At 38.9% G+C, this 20422-nt stretch overlaps 1 protein-coding gene across 6 annotated transcripts; it reads right to left on the minus strand.

Moving 5' to 3' along the window:
- Positions 1-842: 842 nt before the first annotated feature.
- gpcpd1 (glycerophosphocholine phosphodiesterase 1) lies at positions 843-19055 on the minus strand. 6 transcript variants are annotated; one of them, XM_074615957.1, is made up of 21 exons: positions 18678-19041; positions 18426-18508; positions 15960-16056; positions 15757-15841; positions 14521-14596; positions 12642-12683; positions 12148-12271; positions 11669-11912; positions 11354-11516; positions 11072-11201; positions 10843-10897; positions 9952-10044; positions 9652-9729; positions 9114-9153; positions 8801-8859; positions 8587-8652; positions 8278-8414; positions 8010-8145; positions 6673-6833; positions 5801-5850; positions 843-2253 (listed from the first exon to the last, which is right to left on the minus strand). In XM_074615957.1, the coding sequence occupies exons 2-21, from the start codon at positions 18472-18474 to the stop codon at positions 2210-2212; spliced, it is 1929 nt and encodes a 642-aa protein (XP_074472058.1). In that variant the 5' UTR covers positions 18475-18508; positions 18678-19041; the 3' UTR covers positions 843-2209. The 6 variants fall into 6 exon arrangements, with proteins under 6 accessions (XP_074472058.1, XP_074472056.1, XP_074472059.1 ...); XM_074615955.1 differs by lacking the exon at positions 5801-5850 and having other exon boundaries at positions 18678-19055; XM_074615958.1 differs by lacking the exon at positions 5801-5850 and having other exon boundaries at positions 15960-16091; positions 18678-19031.
- Between the last annotated feature and the right edge of the window lie 1367 nt (positions 19056-20422).

Below are 20422 nucleotides of genomic sequence, written 5' to 3' on the forward strand. Positions count from 1 at the left end.
AACAAGGCCAACGCACTGGCACTGGCACGAGAACTGGCAGACTTCATTGGAAAGCAACAGTGTTCTTGATTTAGCTACACCTGGGTGTTTCCTGCTGTAACAAAACATGTTTATCCCAGTTAGCTTCAACCAGGAATGCTCTCCTAATGGGTGTAGACTCGCTCTGAGCTCTAACCTTGACCAAAGAAGTCTACTTGTAAAGTAACTTGCAGGGTCAGTTGTAGCCTACAAAGCTCACCACGCCATCTGCTCTAATATATATTTAGGCTTATACATGTTAAGCATGTGTTTAGTTATCCTTACTTGGTTTTGATTTTATTTACATTACCTTTCACACTCTTCTGTCCTGAAGTGGCAGTTAATATTACATAATAGATTCACGCACAGCCGATATGATTAAAGTAAAGTGTTTTTTGAACATTAAAGCATGTAAACATGTTCTAGTAAAAAAAACAAAATACAAGGCTGAACCTGAATAACAGGTCCTCTTTAAGCCACTATCTATTGCCAAAGGAGGTAACACAATTGAGCCTATCGCCCACTGAGGAAAGTACTGTAATATTTATATATTTAGACATATATAGACCTAACAGACATTTTTTTAAAATTAAAATCTTTGAGGTTTTGTTACCGTGTAGCTGCCGTGGTAAGTTTGTAATATGTATGGAAATGGCACGACAGCAACAATTTAAAGACATTTTTAAAAGTTAACAAATATTTAAAAAAACTACAATTAAAAGAAATTCAGAGGGGAAACCCAAGGATATAATGTCCAAAATTATAAGAAATTGATAATGACCAACATTCATACAATAATAAAAAGTAAAACAGCACAACCTTCATAAAATCAAGTTGTTTTTTATTTAGTAATGTTCTGTGGCGAGTAGCTTACGTACTACAATCCATTAAAGTATATGTATCAGAAAATCCATTGCCATACATACTTTACATGTAATACACCATATCCAATATGCAAATGATGAATTATTTCAAGCATAATTTCTGTCTAAAAAAAAAAAAAGATCTTCCATGCAATAAAAAGGATGGGTGTTGTGAAGTTAAACAGGATTTATAGGAGGGAAGTAACATGTTATGTGTTCATTCTGTACACGCATCTCAACTCAAGTCTATTCTAATAGATGATGAGTGAGGTATTGGCGGTTTTAAAAACTGAAACAGACCTGATTTTCTCCCTCCTTAAGGCTGTGGTATGTGCATTGTCACAAATAAAACATTCTTCTGCTTTTCATGTACATAAACAGAATAAAGGATACAGTACATCCAGTATGCAGTTTGTAATTTACAATAGCCGTTAAAAGTCGGTAAGCAGGAGGTGTGAAAAGGAGGAGCAAGTGCTTTCAAGTCAACTCAAAAGGAAAAACATCAATCATGAAGGCTTCTTCTAAATTGCTGTAGACTATCCACAAAGAGGTGGACATTTATTAATGGCAACCTGCACCCAAATGATTTCTTTGCCGAACCTCATTGCTATTTGAAATAACACTAAAGGTAATGGCAACATGCACAGAAAAGACGAAACAGAAAAAAACAGCATAATGCTTCATCATCAGAAACTTTGACATACAATTTGCAGTTACTTTTTACGCCCATAAAATATCATACTCATTACATTTGAGCACTTAGACTATGAGGTGGTGCAACATATCCGCTAAATAAATACCCATTGAGATGTAGTTTGAAATTTGACATTTTTCCAATATTAAAAAAGACCTATGTACAGACTATTCTGAAGGAAACAAATGAAAACATGGCTGCCTTAATGTTTTGGCAAAGCATCCACTTGTTTCAATAGAAAGCATAAATAACAAATACTTTTGTGAAGATGCGAGACGATAGACAAAATCTACGATTGAGTAGAGTGGAGATGATTTAACTGGTTTTACTATTGTGATTATGTATGAAGGGCGTAAAGAAATGATTTTCAATGTTTTTTTGTTTTGATCATCCATCCCCCCACCCCGGTCCTCCAAGACCTCACTGCACATCCATACTCAATAGGCTCTTTAGTGTGTACGTTCAGTTTCATGGGACAGTTACGAGGAGCTGAGGCCGGAGTCGGACTCTCCGCTGCCGGCGCGGGTCTTGGAGGCCAAGCAGGGAGCAATGGAGCAGGGGATGGAGTAGCAGGAGCAGGAGGAGCTATTTCGGGTCTCCTCTGTGATAACCTCCTGCAGGGTGTGTTGCTCCTCTACCTGGAAGATGTTTGGCTGCTCCCCTTGCTCCTCACAGATACTAAAAGGAAATAGAAAAGACATCCTTGAGTTAGATTAGTGAAAGTAGTTTGTGTATACCTCACCAGTTTCTATCGGTAATTCATAAAACCAAAGATATAGCAGAGTTCTCCTGATCCAAATAACAATTAGGAAGAATATTTATCCACTATCTAATGTATATACTGTACATCGCAATTTGGCACATGTAAGAAAAATGTATAAGTTTAACTGCGCCTTATTACATTACATCAGACAAAACTCTTCACACTTGTAAAACTAAATCTGCAGAAACTCATTGGGTTACATTTAATTACAATTGCGTGGTATCATTTATTTAGGCAACATAATTTTTTAAAACAGTAACACGTTAGGATAAAATGGTATGATTATAATATCACAATACATACAATCCACTGAATTTTGTTAAATGATAATATTGAATTATCACCTAGCCCTACTGAGTAGTTTAGTCGACCAAAGTGTACCTTAGTTAGTACTAATTTACAAAAAACTATAACTCTAATTTATTATTATTTTTATTTTTTTTCAAATTGTATCTAATATAAGTGAAACAAAAATGTCAGAATATCCATCAGGCAAGATGCAAAAATATAAAGACTACTCCAGCTCAGCTCTAAACGAACTAACAAAGGGGGCAATGGTACCATAACAGCTCCCACACTCATTTTGTTCATGCACCCGTGCTAATGGAAACAGCGTTATCTGCTCCATTCATTCTGGCTATGGGGATGATTGCACTGGTTTGCCATCAAGTTCATGCTCCAAAGGTCGAATCACATGTATGACCAACATCCTCACCAGTCAAGTATGGAAAACAAAGGCATCGTTACATCACCGTATGGACAATATTTTCCATGGAAGTACAGTATAGTTATGCAGGCTTGCTGTTACACAAAAGAGCAAGCCCGCTCTTCCCAGGCTGTGTATTCTCTCCACAATGAGCTCAATCAATGAAATGCTTTACAGTAGGCAGGCCAAATATTAACCACAGAAGAGGAACTCAGTTTAAGAGTACCATCTATCTGGGAGGGTGAAGTCAGGGGAAAAAAGTTCCCCAAAGTTATCAACCCCAATCTCTTAAAGTGAACACACTAGATTTTTGTGAAGTAAGATATTCTGATAATGTTCAATCAATGTCATGAGAGAAGCCACTGAAGGCTTCATCAAATGAAAGCAGTAACTCATTTCCAATCCCAGAGTATCCAGTGCAATCACCCCTTTTGAAAAGAAACCAAAACTGCAGTACAAGAAAGATCGTTTGCAAACTGAATAGGTGCAAATCATAGAAAACGTACTTTGTGAACAAATATGCTGCGACATCTGACAAAGTTGCTGAGAGATGAATCGCTATACAATGGCTTGAATGCGGGATTATTTGAGACCATCCACTCCATTCACTTTCATGAAATTTACAAGCTACACATGTAGGCAAAATTGTTGGTACCCTTCCGTTAAAGAAAGAAAAACCCACAATGGTCACTGAAATAACTTGAAACTGACAAAAGTAATAATAAATAAAAAATTACTGAAAATGAACTAATGAAAATCAGATATTGTTTTTGAATTTTGGTTCAACAGAATGATTTTAAAAAACAAACTAATGAAACTGGCCTGGACAAAAATGATGGTACCCCTAGAAAAGATGTAAAATAATGTGACCATAGGGACATGTTAAACTAAGGTGTGTCCTGTAATTAGCATCACAGGTATCTTCAAACTTGTAATCAGTCAGTCTGCCTATTTAAAGGGTGAAAAGTAGTCACTGTGCTGTTTGGTGTCATGGTGTGTACCACACTGAACATGGACCACAGAAAGCTAAGGAGAGAGTTGTCTCAGGAGATCAGAAAGAACATTATAGACCTTCATGTTAAAGGTAAAGGCTATAAGACCATCTCCAAGCAGCCTGATGTTCCTGTGACTACAGCTGCACATATTATTCAGAAGTTTAAGGTCCATGGGACTGTAGCCAACCTCCCTGGACGTGGCCACAAGAGGAAAATTGATGACATATTGAAGAGACGGATAATACGAATGGTAACCAAAGAGCCCAGAACAACTTCCAAAGAGATTAGAGGTGAACTCCAAGGTCAAGGTACATCAGTGTCAGATCGCACCATCCGTCACTGTTTGAGCCAAAGTGGACTTAATGGAAGACGACCCAGGAGGACACCAAATCATAAAAAAGCGAGACTGGAATTTTCCAATATGCATATTGACAAGCCACAAAGCTTCTGGGAGAATGTCCTTTGGACAGATGAGACAAAACTGGAGCTTTTTGGCAAGTCACATCAGCTCTATGTTCACAGACGCAAAAATGAAGCATCCAAAGAAAAGAACACTGTACCTAATGTGAAACATGGAGGAGGCTCGGTTATGTTATGGGGCTGCTTTGTTGCATCTGGCACAGGGTGTCTTGAATCTGTGCAGGGTACAATGAAATCTCAAGACTATCAAGGCATTCTGGAGCGAAATGTGCTGCCCAGTGTCAGAAAGCTTGGTCTCAGTTGCAGGTCATGGGTCCTCAAACAAGATAACGACCCAAAACACAGCTAAAAACACCCAAGAATGGCTAAGAACAAAACATTGGACTATTCTGAAGTGGCCTTCTATGAGCCCGGATCTAAATCCTATTGAACATCTGTGGAAGGAGCTGAAACATGCTGTCTGGAGAAGGCACCCTTCAAACCTGAGACAGCTGGAGCAGTTTGCTCACGAGGAGTGGGCCAACATACCTGTCGACAGGTGCAGAAGTCTCATTGAGAGTTACAGAAATCGCTTGTTTGCAGTGATTGCCTCAAAAGGTTGTACAACAAAATATTAAGTTAATGTTACCATCATTTTTGTCCAGGCCAGTTTCATTAGTTTTTTTTAAAAATGATTCTGTTGAACCAAAATTCAAAAGCAATGTCTGATTTTCATTAGTTAATTTTCAGTACATTTTTATTTATTATTACTTTTGTCAGTTTCAAGTTATTTCAGTGACCATTGTGGGTTTTTCTCTCTTTAACGGAAGGGTACCAACAATTTTGCCTACGTGTGTACATACTTTGGTTCATACAGAAGCCAATATGTCAAGTAACACTTTCTCATGCATCGAACAAGCCATTCACTCTTGGTGCCTCTCTTGCTTAAAAAAATGAAGTCGAATATCACTTATATCATGCAAAGCATTAGATGAAGAGGCCTTTCAGGGCATATCCAAAACAATAAACAGGCATTAAAAACAGGAAGTGACCTAGCTGTTTGATAAAATAAAAATGATAAACATGGCAGTTGACCAATCAAACAACGTGTTTTAGTACGAGCTAAAAAGATAAAAACAATCATTGCCACTGAAACGTTACTGTACTATTATGTAATAATAAGAGAAGTCAACTGTCTTGCATCATTGTCAAGGAACATTATTTTTTGTTCCTCCTGCAAATTATTAAGTAAGGGGGGGGGGGGGGGGGGGGGAGGGGGGGGGGAGGGGGGGGGGAGGAACCAAAAATCAGCCAAGAGTGAGTCACTGAACAAAACACAGTCAGGAACCAGAGAGACATTACGGGAATCTGGAGAACTTGAGTCAAAATACGGCACCAAGCATTCACAAATTCTGTAAGAAAGAGGCACAGTTATAACAACAAAACCTGGAGATGTGTTAAATGAAGTTACATCTAAAAATCTACAGGGATTGGGGTTGTAAAATAGGGTTCAAAGGGTTTCTGTAAAAAGTCTAGGCCAAAGTGCAAACATAAATATAGAGCAAATGTCACTGTCAAATCGAAACACAGAACTGAAACGGCTGAACAAACATAGCCTGCTGACCACGCGGCTTTTTTCTAACAACAGAGGAAACTCTTTCAACCTGCTAGCAACCCCGGGCTTTATGTAACAGCATTGGCACTTCTTGTGTACCGGTTACGCGTTCACAGATAAAATGTTCAATGACTAATCAAAACGTCATCATCGACAGCTATGGCAGGTGGCTAACATGATTAGTGATTAACATGTCTGCCAATGCTTGATGATATAACCTTGAACCGTGGAGGCCTTTGCTGATAAGTAAGGCCTTGTGACCATAAAGTGACATAATAAGTAGCAGTGTTGTGACTACAGGAATTAACTGTATAAACCGGAAAGCCCTGCTTTCATAACGACACAGGGTGTGTTGTACAGTTTGCAGTACGGGTTGTTGGGTAACAAGCAGAGATTGTAGCTTGAAACATGATCATGGGAATGTTTATCAGAACAGAAGTGGCAGGAAAGTGAATGCTTGAATAGAAGAAAATGCTTTGCATGTTCAAAATAATTTCACCTTTGAGATAGTTTAGATCGGTTTACGCTGAACATTAACAGAAACGGTTGTATTTGTGGTCTAAGCTACATGAGTTGAGGACCTACTTAGCAGCCACAGATGAGCATTTTGTATTTTTACCTATCGTAGATGAGCCCGTCAATTCCCTGCTCTCTCAGCATCTTTCTGGTGTAATGCTCGTTGTTGTCATCTCCCCAGCTGAACACCACCAAGCCTCTAGACTGGGCATCCCCAATGTAGGATAGGTTCTTTAGCAGCTCCTCAGTGTGGCCACTGATCCCCTAAAAGGAGCAGGCAAAGAAGTCCAGTGAGAAAAAGAGTTCATCTCAATATTAAATTACCATCTTGCCCGCTCTCATGCTCTCATGCTCTCATGTTGGGTTTAAAACACTGGTAAACACATAGCAAGTAAGCTAATACAGCTCCGTATGTGACGTTGTCAGATTATGCTGCATAAGCTGTCTGGAGTCCATTTCTGCTTTTGCTAAAACCACTTCGGATGTCTTGAAGCCAGCTGACACAGCGCTATGTTGACTGACGTGAGAGTGGTGGGACTATTTTTGTAAGTCCTTTGCTCAGCGTCCTAGCCTTCTCTCTAGCAATGCTTGTTGAGAGAAGGTGCAAAACATTCCATATGAGTATAAATCATGAACACAGTCCAGATTTGGGCACGTGTTGCAATACAACTAGCATTGAAGTGATGACATTTTGGCTTTAGCTGGTGAAGGCAGAAGAGCACGTTTCACATGCGAAATCTTCCCTTTGCATTATCACTGGAGCAATACATGTGTTGACTATGACATATAGTTGACCTTTCGCTAAGCCCCTTCCTAGAAAGACCGCTGTCCAATCCTACACTGGAAACCGTAACTAGGCACAGGAGGCCCGTCAGGCGGTGTGTATGGAATCTGCAAGTCCGACATCAGATATCCTCAAAGTTTAGAGGGGAGTGTCATATTTTGTTGTCGCTTTTCCGAAGCCAAAAAATGTAAGGGGAGCGATGTCGGATATGGTTTAAACAGTGTGGAAGACCTCACTCACAGCTGAATCCATCAAAGATCAACAAAAAAAAACTCCTTCCTGGCCTTTTCATTCATAATACGCCGCTGACAAATGTGATTCTCAAATGCATATTCTAGTCCTTGCTGTCTATTTCTCTCTGATATTTCAGAATGATTATTCCAGGAATCTGCCATTATTTCCTTTGGAATATCTCTCACTGATATTGTTGAAAACGCCATCTTGACAAGCAGGTTGCGAAAGCTTGACAGGCCTAGCAACAGTAACCAAGGGGGGAGGGGCTTAGCGACGGGTGAATTACACACTGAATTGAGCCGTCGGTGGCATTTTAAAAACAGTTATTGTGAAACTACCTTTTCGTTAAATGTTTTTTGTAGAAGTTACACAAAAGTCTGGAAATTCGGTGGATACATTATGATAAATAATTGACTGCTCACCAGAATATTCTCACTCTGGGCGAAACTCATGGCGATCTGAGTGGTCTGGCAGCGGATGTCCATCATTGCAGGATACCTCTCGGAAATTCCCTGAGTCAGGAAGAGGATGGGATACATGTTCTGCTTTTGACGCACCCTGAGGGAAACACATGAAAAAAGATGTCAGCAGCTGTTGGAGAGCACCTACTGTATTTATAACTATAACTAGATTTTTCTTGAAAACTGAATCGTAGAGAGTGAAAAATCGTTAAGCGTTTCCTGTGCTTACATGGTGCAGATGTCTGGGTCGAAGCAGGAGAAGACGATGCGTCTTTTCCCGCCTCTCTGCAGAACACAGGACAGGATGATGTCGAGGAAGGTGTTCATGTTGAAGTAGGATGAAAGGTTGCCATCCCATGACCCGTCCTGTCAATAAAAAGCATGCAGTTCAAAAATCAAAACATTCTTTGCAATACGCTGTATTAGGTTTGAGCAAGTCAAAATAAAAAGTAGATATTCCTTATTTTACTGGCGATCCCCTGAGCTCCATTTATTGAGCAGATTATTGTCATTGACCCTATTGACAAAGTGTACCTACCTTCATCTGGCAGATCCATTTAAGCTCAATGTTGAAGCCCACATGCTCAGGAATAGCTTGGAAGATCTGTAAAAGATGTATGAAGGATGCTATTAACTTTACTGTGACTGACATGAACTAAAGACCGGCTACAAGGAGAAGCAGCAGGCAATACTTAATAAATAACCAGTTATTTAATATATATCTAATAGCATGATCATCATAAAACATTTACCTGTGTGAGTGAAGGGAATGGCTGATGTTCATCGATTTCCTCTTCGTCGTCCAGCAGATCTAAATGACAAACCAAACAGACGACTGTTAATGCTCATCACACGAATGATCTGCTGACTAACGTGTACATTCAGATTACAGCACTTAGCTGTGATGTAATACATACAGAGCAATCTTTGAACTTGTGCCAGTCTATTGATCTACAGTTTGTGCGAGTACACAGTATGCAACGACACAGAAATGAAAGCACGTTGCTGTACAACATGTCGTGCCACTTTCAGTTTTTCCCTGACAGAGAAACAATAGGTGCTTACCTTTGTTATCGTTCTCTTTCATCGCAGTGGTGTGGGCCAGCTGTGCAACAACACAAAGCATACATTAGCTACTCTATAATTAATACATTATTACATGTCAACACAATAGTTTCAGTTCCAGGTTTTAATAAAGAATTGGTAGTTGTGCTACAGGTGTATATGTTTGGTATTTTATCATGATAAATTAGCATAATGCCCATTTGTAATTTTTGGGAACTACCCGAATATTCTAATGCTAAAGGCCAGTTACACAACCGCTACTATGCAGTTCCCGTGTGTGACTCTGCAACTATAAATAATTCCTCGAAAAACAATTGTTCAATGTTCATTTTATTCATTCGGAATATGCAAATTTCCTAAATGTAGAGGGAGCACTAAGCAAGCGCACTAAGTGCCATTTTGACTTCTCACAGCAGGAAAAGCACGGGTGTATCCTAATATCAATAATTGTCCACTTTCATCTAAATGATAATAAAGGTTTTTTTTTCCAACTTGGGTCTTATTTGCATAGTTTTGAACCATCATTCCAGGTTTTTACCTTCAGAAGCTGCAGCTGATCATATGTCAAGTCTTTGACTGGCACCTCAATAAGCTCCAGAGAAGTCTTGTCATTTTTCTGTCAAGGAGAAAGAAAGAATGACATTAATTGTCTTCAGTAGTGATGTGCATTTGAGTATGCTTAACATTTTTTCTAAATGTATGTTAATCAAGTCACGATTAAATTAAATATTTTATTAAACAAAAAAACAGAAGTATAAAATTTCAGATTTGAAGACTTTAAGTCATTTTTCTCATGTCCATCGTCTTAGACTGTACGACAGGCCTGTTATTATTTTACCTTCTTGGTGGATATGCAGCAAGTCAGATCATGGTATACAATGGGAACAGCATCCTTGGAGAGGTGAACATCAAACTCTACATAGGCTGCACCCTAGAGTACATAATTGACACATAATTAAAAGGTATGATATGCAAGAATTTCCTAAAAATAACAATGTATAGACTGACACAAAAATAATCCCTCTCATTCATCACTTATGACCCACTAGAAGTGTGTGGTGGTGTCTGTATCTACAGAGACCCAGCAGCCCTTTAACTGTATTTTCTCTTTTCTTATTATTTTGCTATGTTTAGGATGTTTCTGGGTGTCAGCAAAACAGCCTTTGGGCCCCATGTGGGGTTGTAACTCCCAGCCAATAACGGCACGCAGGGTGCGCAGCCTGTTCAGGTTGCGTCAAGTGCCCCCTTAGCTCTGTCTGATACAAAGCGTCTGGATTTTGCAGATGAGAACTGGTTGTGTGTTCTTATGTGCATGTGCTCCAGTGTCCCCCCCCTTTGACCGAGAGCAGCGCTGAACCACAACGAACGGAAGCCTTCCCCTCCGGCTGCATTCATTCAAAATCCAGCAACCGGGCACCTTCCCGCAGAGTTGTGAGGGGTTAGTTGTGTGTGGAATTTGTGTTTTAAGAACGTAACCACCGGGAAACAATCAGAAAATAACGTTTTATTTCTCTGATTCACTGCTCTGTTTTCACTAACGCCGCTCCCTCTCTTCATTCACTCGATAGCTCGCTTGACCATCGCTGCTCTCTCTCGGCTCAGTGACCAACTTTGAATGCCGTGTGTTTTACAAACAGCAACCTACAACTGCTACATATGATACCTTTAAGGCAGAAGTCATTATAAAGGGTAAATATTTACTCATGCTTTAATCATCTGCACAACTCACATGATTGGCAGCGCTTTTGAATGAGGCTACTGTGTTCTCCCTGACTCTGTGGTGCCTGTAAAACACAAAATAAAAAACAATTCGTTGACAGGGGAACAGATGCAGGATATGCAGACGTATTCAGCGCTATTGACACACACTGTTTAACATTAACTTTTTTTCTTTTTGGTCTGTGTTCTATGCCAGGCGTCTTATCCTGTCCAAGTCAAAGATTTATTTGATGACTCACTTGGCTGCATGTGTGCTGCCAGCTCCTCTGTGGCCCACAGACAGAGTGCTTCTTTTCTTCCAGTACTTGGTGAAGGAGGAGCTCATGTCACACTGAAACTCCTGGATGGGCCGGATCACCAGGTAATCCACTAGAACACAGCAACAAAGTAGGTCAACAGGTTTTCCCACGTACATTGTGTGACTTGTTAAATGTCCGGTTAACAGGTTTAAACAGTTCCTCCCTCCTTTTGCAGATTTCACATTGTCAGCCCGTGTGAAAATCGTTCATGCAAAATCTTACCTCTGACTTTCCCGATAGTCTGTCTGGAATTTCGACTCATTATGGGTAGCGTGGCCAGTCCGTAGTCTTTACCGCTCTCCGAAAAAGAAGAGGAGAGGAGGCAAGCTGTGCCCACAGGTCCGGGATGAGCATCCTTCTCGACCATGTGCTCACTCATATCCTCCTGTAAACAAATATATGAAGCTAGTACAATTCTAATCAAATGGAAACGGATCAATCTTATCATGACACCTGAAATGTTCTTCCTTTTACACAAGTATTTGTGTGTCAACAATACTAATAGGTTACCAGAGGCAGTATTCCCGTGAGTATTACCTCAAAGAACTCAAAGGTAAGCTCCAGGTTGTATGGGACCATGGTGTGGATAATGTACTCAGTCCACTGGGAGGGCTCCAGTGCGTAGCCACATTCAGGCTGCGAGTGGCGCGACTTGTAGCCGTTGGCACTTATCATACTGATCTCCAGAGTGGTGGTCTCCTTGTGCAAAGATGAAGGACTAAATTCGTCTCCCTCCTCATCTTCTTCCTCTTCCTCCAAGCCCTCCAATGTCAGCTTGATTCTGTATAGATAAGTAAGATAAACAATGAAATAAATACACAGATATGGTTAAATCAAATTATGTTTTACTCTTAAGCTTCTCTTGTTATTATTAATTTATACGCAGGGTTTCTGTTACACTTAGGTAACAGGTCGGGTAATAGTAGCACTGTAATGATCCGCTGATCCGTCTCATGTCACTTTCAAGTAGAACTTTCTCTGGTCGGTGTTAAATTCGACCTTGGTGTCACCCCCACCTGAAGCGAGACTTCTTGAATTTCTTCTTAGTGATGGACACCGGCGACATCTTCGAATGGTGCAGGCGCAGGCGAATCTCTGTCTGGCACGTGAGCCACCCAGAGTCAACACACTTCACACCGTCTATAAAAAGGCAGGACACAGGCAGGAGAGCATGTGATGACAATGTATATCCACTTTGTCTACACGTGACTGCTGACCAGAGAACTGGTGGCAGCGACAATAGCAGGGAGGAGACGGCTGTTTGTTCTGTTATAAAGAATGACCTCAAAACCTCTGCTGTACAAAACAGAGGAAGTGACTACAATGTGGACGACAGGGTTTTCAAGTTCCCAGAGAGATTTCCCAGTAAGCTATTTAGTGTTACAGTACTTCTATCTCATGGAGATTTTACATACTGTAATGTAATCAAGCTAGAGAGCACCTTAGTTATATTTTTTTGGTGTTTGTAGTGAGTGGTGGATTAATAGTGTTTGTGTTTTATCCAACTTACTGTGAATTCCAAATTGTCCATCGTCAATATTCTGGTGTGATGCTGCAATAAAGTAATAGCGCATTAGAAACAGGATAGAAGCATCTCAACAGTAAAAACCAGAGTATTTCCTGTGCACAATCTCTTAAATCAAGATGCCACATATTCAAGCCTTTATTGATTTGCCTCAACTTCAAGAGTCGGCTTGAGTAATAAAATCTGTTTGATTCCCCCAAAAAATATTTAAAGAGGACCTATTGCGCTTTTTCCCCTTTCCTTTAGTGCGTCTTATAGTTTTTTGTGCATGTAAAAGGTCTGCAAAGTTACAAAGCGCCAAAGGAAGTTACTCTCCCCCACAGAAACACTGCTCCTGAACGGCCTGAAACGCCTTGCTTGAAGTCCCGCCTTTTCTTCTGTAACGCGGTGATGTCACCAAGTAATACATCTGCATAATACCTGCCTAGCAGCTAGTTTGGTACGCCGATAGGAGAAAAATAAAGCATTTTTTGGACATTAAATCATGTAAACATATTCTACTAGAAACACAAAATACAAGTATGCACCTGAAAATAAGCATAATAGGTCCTCTTTAACTTCTTTAACTTCTTTAAGACTCTGAGCATGAGCATGTCATTGAGGCTAATTTAGCAGGATGTTTGTGAAACTACTCAGAATTCAAACAAAAATCACTTCTGGGTTTAATATAAAAAGAAACCTCATATTTGTAAAGCATTCTTATTCTAAGGGGGGACGTGTTGTAGCAGGATTTGCTGGAAGAAAGAAAACTAGAATTATTGCCTCACATTTGAATGCCTCCACCAACCAGTCAAGTTGCAGTTTACATTCATGTCTGTCCAAAATGTCATTTATCCTATTAGACATTTGTGTAAAATTGTCATAATAAGCGTATGAATTCTTGAGTTATGTCCAAAAATGTGTTTTGTGAGGTCAGTGACCTTTGTCCACCTAAATCTAATCAGTTCATCCTTGAGTCCAAGTGGACGTTTGTGCCAAATTTGAAGAAATTTCCTCATGGCATTCCTGAGATATCATGTTCACGAGAATGGTACGGACATACGCCGGACGGATAATCCGAAAACATACTTGTCTGTTCCAATACCCATACTACATACTATTTAGCATGCCAGAAAAAGATTTAGTATGTCCCAATACATAGTACGTCAAAGGCAGTATGCCACAAAATACCAGGATGTCCAACTACATCTGGTCACAGTTTGCAATATGCAAGCCTTCATGCTTCTCTGCCTATTCTGACCCACAATCCTCTGTGCAGTGGATAAGAGGGTTTAAGTTCAAGGCGCAATCTTAAGATTAAGTAGTATGTCCCAATTGTATGCATACTGCGTGCAGCTGCAGTAAAAAGAAAAAGTATGCGTAAAAAAGGGTGCGGTAACAGGCTGGAGTCAAAAGGACATCAGCGTGCAGACATGGTTGCAAATATGCTACCCCATCGAGCTAATTTTGAATGAGATTTGACTGTGTTGGGCCGACACAATGGAGATTTAACTAGAGAGGACTACAATATCAGGTTGTGGCACATACTGCAATGCAGTGTTTCCTCTATGGCTATAGATTACTCCAGCAAATGTCGTCCCTGCTCTTTGCAAAAGGATAAACACACTGCCAAATGAGCAAGAAGCTCCAGATGCTACCAGCAAATTAAATTGTTTGATGAGGAAACGCAGTCAGGTTGTAGCATGTTCATTTAGACATACGCGCCCAAAACAACATTCCAAACTAGTTATTCAAATACTAAAGAACTGCCACTACATTAGTGTTGACGGGCAACTGTTAAATGTGGTGCCAGGGCAGGGAATGGGAAGGTTTGAGTTTGACATTACCAAACCCAATCACACCAATGGCTTTTGTTGTTCTCTACCTGTGGGGCTCATCATGCGGGGTTGTTGATGGGTCTCCCACATATTGACTATCACTTGACAGGGACCACCTGCACTCTGCAATTCCAATGTTGGGTACAATGTTAGGGTTTTCAAATCAGATACATTGAACTACTTTTCAGTCTCATCATCTCAAAGCCATCGTCGGACCAGCTTGTCAGAAAGGATTTAGAGCTGGTATAGTCACGGATCCCGATCTAGAGAAGTCAGCCACCATGGGTTGAAATCTGAAAAGTGAATTTGTTAGTGAAGAAAAAAAAAAAATCTTGAGGTTAATATGAGGCTGCTCTCTTTATCTGCAATAAAACCATAATCAATTTTAGCAACAATATGTTAGTTAGGGTTGGGCGATTGAACGAATATATCGGCACACACACACATCCACGCGTACCTATATCGGCTATCGCCACTTGTTGGGCTGACGACGACCGGTTGGAGAATTTGAACATACCGCCCAACCCTAATGTTAGTAGCATCATATTTTGACATTTAATTATATCATTATAGGGTTGAAGACAATATTACACAGAGGAAACAAATACCCAACACTGTTTAAGTCTACAATTATGGAAAAACATGGGGAATGAGTTTAAAAACTGTATTGCCACTAACATTTTCTTTCCACAGGCACCTTAAATTTCAAGCACAACTCAGATTGTATGATTAAATCACCACCCGGGCAAACTCCTTGAAACCTGCATCAACTGTTGAAAGTCAAAGACAAGGTTCATCTCAAATCTCAAGTGAGGCGTCTCACGAACAACAACAACAAATGACCGGACAAAAAAAATAAAAAAAATATGAGGAAGTCAAGTCAGGGCGGGCTTTTAGTCTCACATAATGTGAGCCCCACCCTGGACATAGAAGAAACAATAGCATGAATCAATGAGAGAGCTAGACACTGAATTATTTTCAGGTAAATGTCAGACACATTTTCTGTCTCGTTTCTTTTCATGGAAATTTGATCCCTCTTATGTTTGTGTACGTCTATTGTACTAAACTACTGTAATAGAACCTGTTTTTCCCCTTGCTGCTGCAGTATGAATTGACATGAGATCCTCACAATCATTGCATAAATGACTGACTTTACTGTGACTTTGAATTTAACAATATTTATCTTTAGCTACTGCTTTCAAAAGAATAACTATGACAACAATGAGCAAATAAATCAGTAATTTTACGGCTATACCGCTATAAAGACAGGAGACACTGCTCACCTTTGGCTCCAGAAAGAAGCCTTTGAGATAGCGGTACTTGGACACAGCACCTTTAGGCACGGTGATTGTTGCAGTCCACACATTTCTGTAAGGGAGTTAAAATATGCATTAATATTTTATTTTGCATGCAACCTAGTAGAGAAAATCCCATACAGACATTGTCTAAAAGTGTGTTTTTAATGAGTGAGGCATGTTTAACCTACCCATCATTCCCAGCACCAGCAGGATGTAAGGGCACAGCTTTTTCATGGCTCCAGCTTCCCAGGGCTTCACAGCTACCGACAACTGCGATCACCTCCCCTAGAAATTTTCAAATCGGCCTTTACCTAATGTAACTTCAGCAGGAATTTAAAAACAAAGAGGAGTACATTTTTTAACAACCTTTTAAAGTTTTAACTAAAATATTTAGATGTAAACATGTCGTCTTAAACAAGGAAATGTTGACATGTGCCTTGGGCTGTCAAAGCTAACGCAAAAATAGTGACGTTAACACAAATTAGTTTTAACGTCACTAATTTCTTTAACGCATGAACGCAACTTGCGATTTTTAGGTTGTAACGCGCTCAGTTTTAAAGTTAGAGTGAAGATACTGGTATCATATGAAGCTAGAGAACCCAAATCCATTGGTACCAACCATGCCATACTATCTTGTCAGGAAGGAGGGTAAATAACGCTACAAACTTACGCTGAAATTGGGGGTTTCAAAGAGGTCCGTTGACCTCTGACCTCAAAGATATGTGAAGAAAATGGTTTCTATAGGTACCCACGAGTCTCCCCTTTACAGACATGCCGACTTTATGATAATCACATGCAGTTTGGGGCAAGTCATAGTCAAGTCAGCACACTGACACACTGACAGCTGTTGTTGTCTGTTGGGCTGGAGTTTGCCATGTTATGATTTGAGCATATTTTTTATGCTAAATGCAGTACCTGTGAGGGTTTCTGGACAATATTTGTCATGGTTTTGTGTTAATTGATTTCCAATCATAAATATATACATACATTTGCATAAAGCAAGCATATTTGCCCACTCGCATGTTGATAAGAGTATTAAATACTTGACAAATCTCCCTTTTTAAGGTACATTTTGAACAGAATGTGCGATTAATCGTGATTAAATATTTTAAATCGATTGACAGCCCTACATGTGCCACCAAAAAAACCATCTTACATGTTACATACTGTGTCTAATAAAGTATCTAAAATGTAAAACCTGACACATTTTCATAATCCATAATAAACACATCACAACTCGAACAATGATTTCAATATTTGAGGGAAAGATAGTATAATATTTTCGCAATACTACACTTCACAAATAGATCATCTATAATAAAAAAATATTAACATTGTATTACAAAATATTTTGCTACATGGCTATTTCTAAATGCAGCAAAGTGTATATACCCTTTTTTATCTTTATTTGTGTCTGCAGACAAGTTTTCATTTCATAGTAGTATTTACATACAATGAAAAGCGTAAGAAAAATAAATTCTCAAACACTTGAAGCCTTGATTTACATATTCGAAAAGGAGTGAGAAGAAGTATAAATGTATTTAATCCCACCCCTTCTCTCCATAAGTAAATTATTAATCAGCTTCCTTATTGAGCCATACATATACTCTAATTACATTTTCCTTAATTTGTCTAACTATAATTATTATTTATAATAATTACCTTTAATCTGTGTCATACAGAAATATAAATGAATTACTGATATAATTATCCTTATCAAAATATAAATTTGTTATCAATCCAGAATACCAATTCATTACTTATAATATAACTTAATCACAATACCAATTCATTACTTACATATTGAACTTAATCATAGTGACTATTTGTTATCTTTTCTTATATGCGCAAATTATTATTTATGATATAAATAAATAATAATGATATGATATAAATAATAATTTGCGCATATAAGAAAAGATAACAAATAGTCATTATGATTAAGTTCAATATGTAAGTAATGAATTGGTTATTCTGGATTGATAACAAATCTATATTTTGATAACGATAATTATATCAGTAATTAATTTATATTTCTGTATGACACAGAAAGGTAATAATTATAGTTAGAATAATTATAAATAATAATTATAGTTAGACAAATTTAGGAAAATGTAATTGGAGTATATGTATGGCTCAATAAGGAAGCTGGTTAATAATTAATAATTGTCTTATGGAGAAGGGGTGGGATTAAATAAGTTTATACTTCTTCTCACTCCTTTTCGAATATGTAAATCAAGGCATCAAGTGTTTGACAATTTATTTTTCTTATGCTTTTCATTGTATGTAAATACTACTTGTTTCTGACTGTCCACTTGTTGGTATGATAATAATTTTTTTTTTTTGTTATTTTATTTTTTTTGTATTCCACATGTTCGAAATACATTTTGAAGAAAAGAAAGTATTGTATCTGAGAGACATTGAGGATTTTGAAAATACTCAGGCCATGCCCCCAGTGCAATTTAACCTGCCTACAAAATAATGTATTTCACCTCCATAAAAACTGGTCTTTAAAAAAACACACGTTTTCCCAATTTATTTTATTCCATGCTCTTTCAAAGCTTTCTGTTGTATACCATGAAATTATAATATACAATTTATATATTATAAATAATATCTAACTATAATTATTATTAGTTTAACATCAAACATACCTGGGGATGTTTCTCCTCTGACAGCCAAAGTCACCCGAGTGGTCTCCATAGTTGACACACAGGCACACAGAGACAAAGACCAGCTGAAAGACATCAACACATGGGAAAAACAAATGGTGAGTACCCAAGAGTTACTTCTGGCTGCTCTGAAAAGCTGTTATCTAAATAATACAATTTCAGAAGTGTGTTATCAAACAAGTCTTACTGGTAGCTGACTTCACGAAGGTTAAGTAGTATAGCTGCTAATGTTACCTTGTTGAATTTGGCAGGTTATAAGGTGAACTGTGTATCTCTAGGCAGTGATGGAGATGGAGGTTCAGAGAGAGCCAGGCTCTCCTCTCCAACAGAGACGCACCGGACCAGCATAAATCGAAAGCATTACCCGACCAGCTGCTTCCTTCTTCTCTACCGGGGGAAAACCTCGATAAACTAACTACAAACAACTATATTCCGACGACAACAATATCGCCCTGTCGAAATATAGATCTAATACTATCAAGAGTATGTAACGTTGTATAACCTGACTGCGACAGAGGAGGTTATACAACAGGATACATTCGGAGGGTTAGCAAACAATATAACGGAGTCAAGCATCAAGTTCGACATACTGATTAGTAGCACTTCCGGTGTAGACTTTCAAAGTAAAACATTTGTGTTGATGAAATCTTTCATGAGCAGTTTTGTGGTAAACAATAAAGCAAAAGTATGGATAAAATCCGTCATATAATCTATGTTAATCACCATAACTTAAAGGGACTCTTTGTAAGAATCAGAAATGCTTGTTAACAGCGACACCTGTGGCCGTTAAGTCAACGAAAGTCAGGCGGTTGTGCTCGCTCTACATAGACATGAACGAATGGTAAATGGTAAATGGACTTGGACTTATATAGTGCTTTTCTAGTCTTCCGACCACTCAAAGCGCTTTACACTACATGTCAGTATTCACCCATTCACACACACATTCATACACTGATGGCAGAGGCTACTAAGGTGCCAACTTTGCACATCAGGATTTAATCTAAATACTCATTCACACACCGATGGCTATGCCTCCGGGAGCAATTTGGGGTTAAGTGTCTTGCTCAAGGACACATCGACATGTGACCCGGAGCAGCCGGGGATCGAACCACCGACCTTCCGATTGGTGGACAACCTGCTCTACCCTCTGAGCCACAGCCGCCGAGCATCGCTCAAAACAGTGAGGCGACACAGTGAGGCGACACACGTCAGCTAAAACCACAATATCTCTCTATATTTCACCTGCTTGGCAGTAATGTTAGCTGACCAGACGAAGGTCTCTCCATGAATCACTGCTGCTAGTGTTGGCTTTTCCTGCTTCGGCCTCCCGACTGCGGCCGGAGGGAACGGGAGACACCGGCACCCGATCGGAGACAATAACGTAACTCGTTGCGGAGCCCCGTCACTTCACAAGACACGGGAAACCTCTGTTGGTCTGGAGGAGCTGAAGCATTTATTTCTGCACAAACGTCCACTGTACTTAAAGCACTCAAGTATTTAAAGCACTCATTATGCAGAATGTCCCATTTCAGAATAGTTCTTATTATATTATTGGATTATAATTATTAATGCATGAATGTGTTCATTACTTTAATGTTGCAGCTGGTAACGGTGGTGCTTATTTCAACTACTTTATATATATTTATATACTGCTGGGAAGCTTGTGAATTTGGGATCAAGTCGCATCTTAATCTATAGTAATATTCTATCTATCATAATTAATTTGTTGATTATATTTTGTATTATGAATCTGAATCTGCAAAGTAACTTGTAACTAAAGTTATTAGATAAATTGAGTGGAGTGCGCAAATTATTATTTATAATATATATTATAAATAATATAAGAAAATATAACAAATAGTCAATATGATCAAGATGTTGTCTCAAACATGGTCTCAAATACTTCATCTCCCTACTGGTATTTAGCACTTTTATTTTGAATGTATCATTTCCATCATTTCGTGTTGTGTTGTTGCTTC

This window comes from Sebastes fasciatus, chromosome 18 (assembly GCF_043250625.1).
Source record: "Sebastes fasciatus isolate fSebFas1 chromosome 18, fSebFas1.pri, whole genome shotgun sequence".
NCBI lineage: Eukaryota > Metazoa > Chordata > Actinopteri > Perciformes > Sebastidae > Sebastes > Sebastes fasciatus.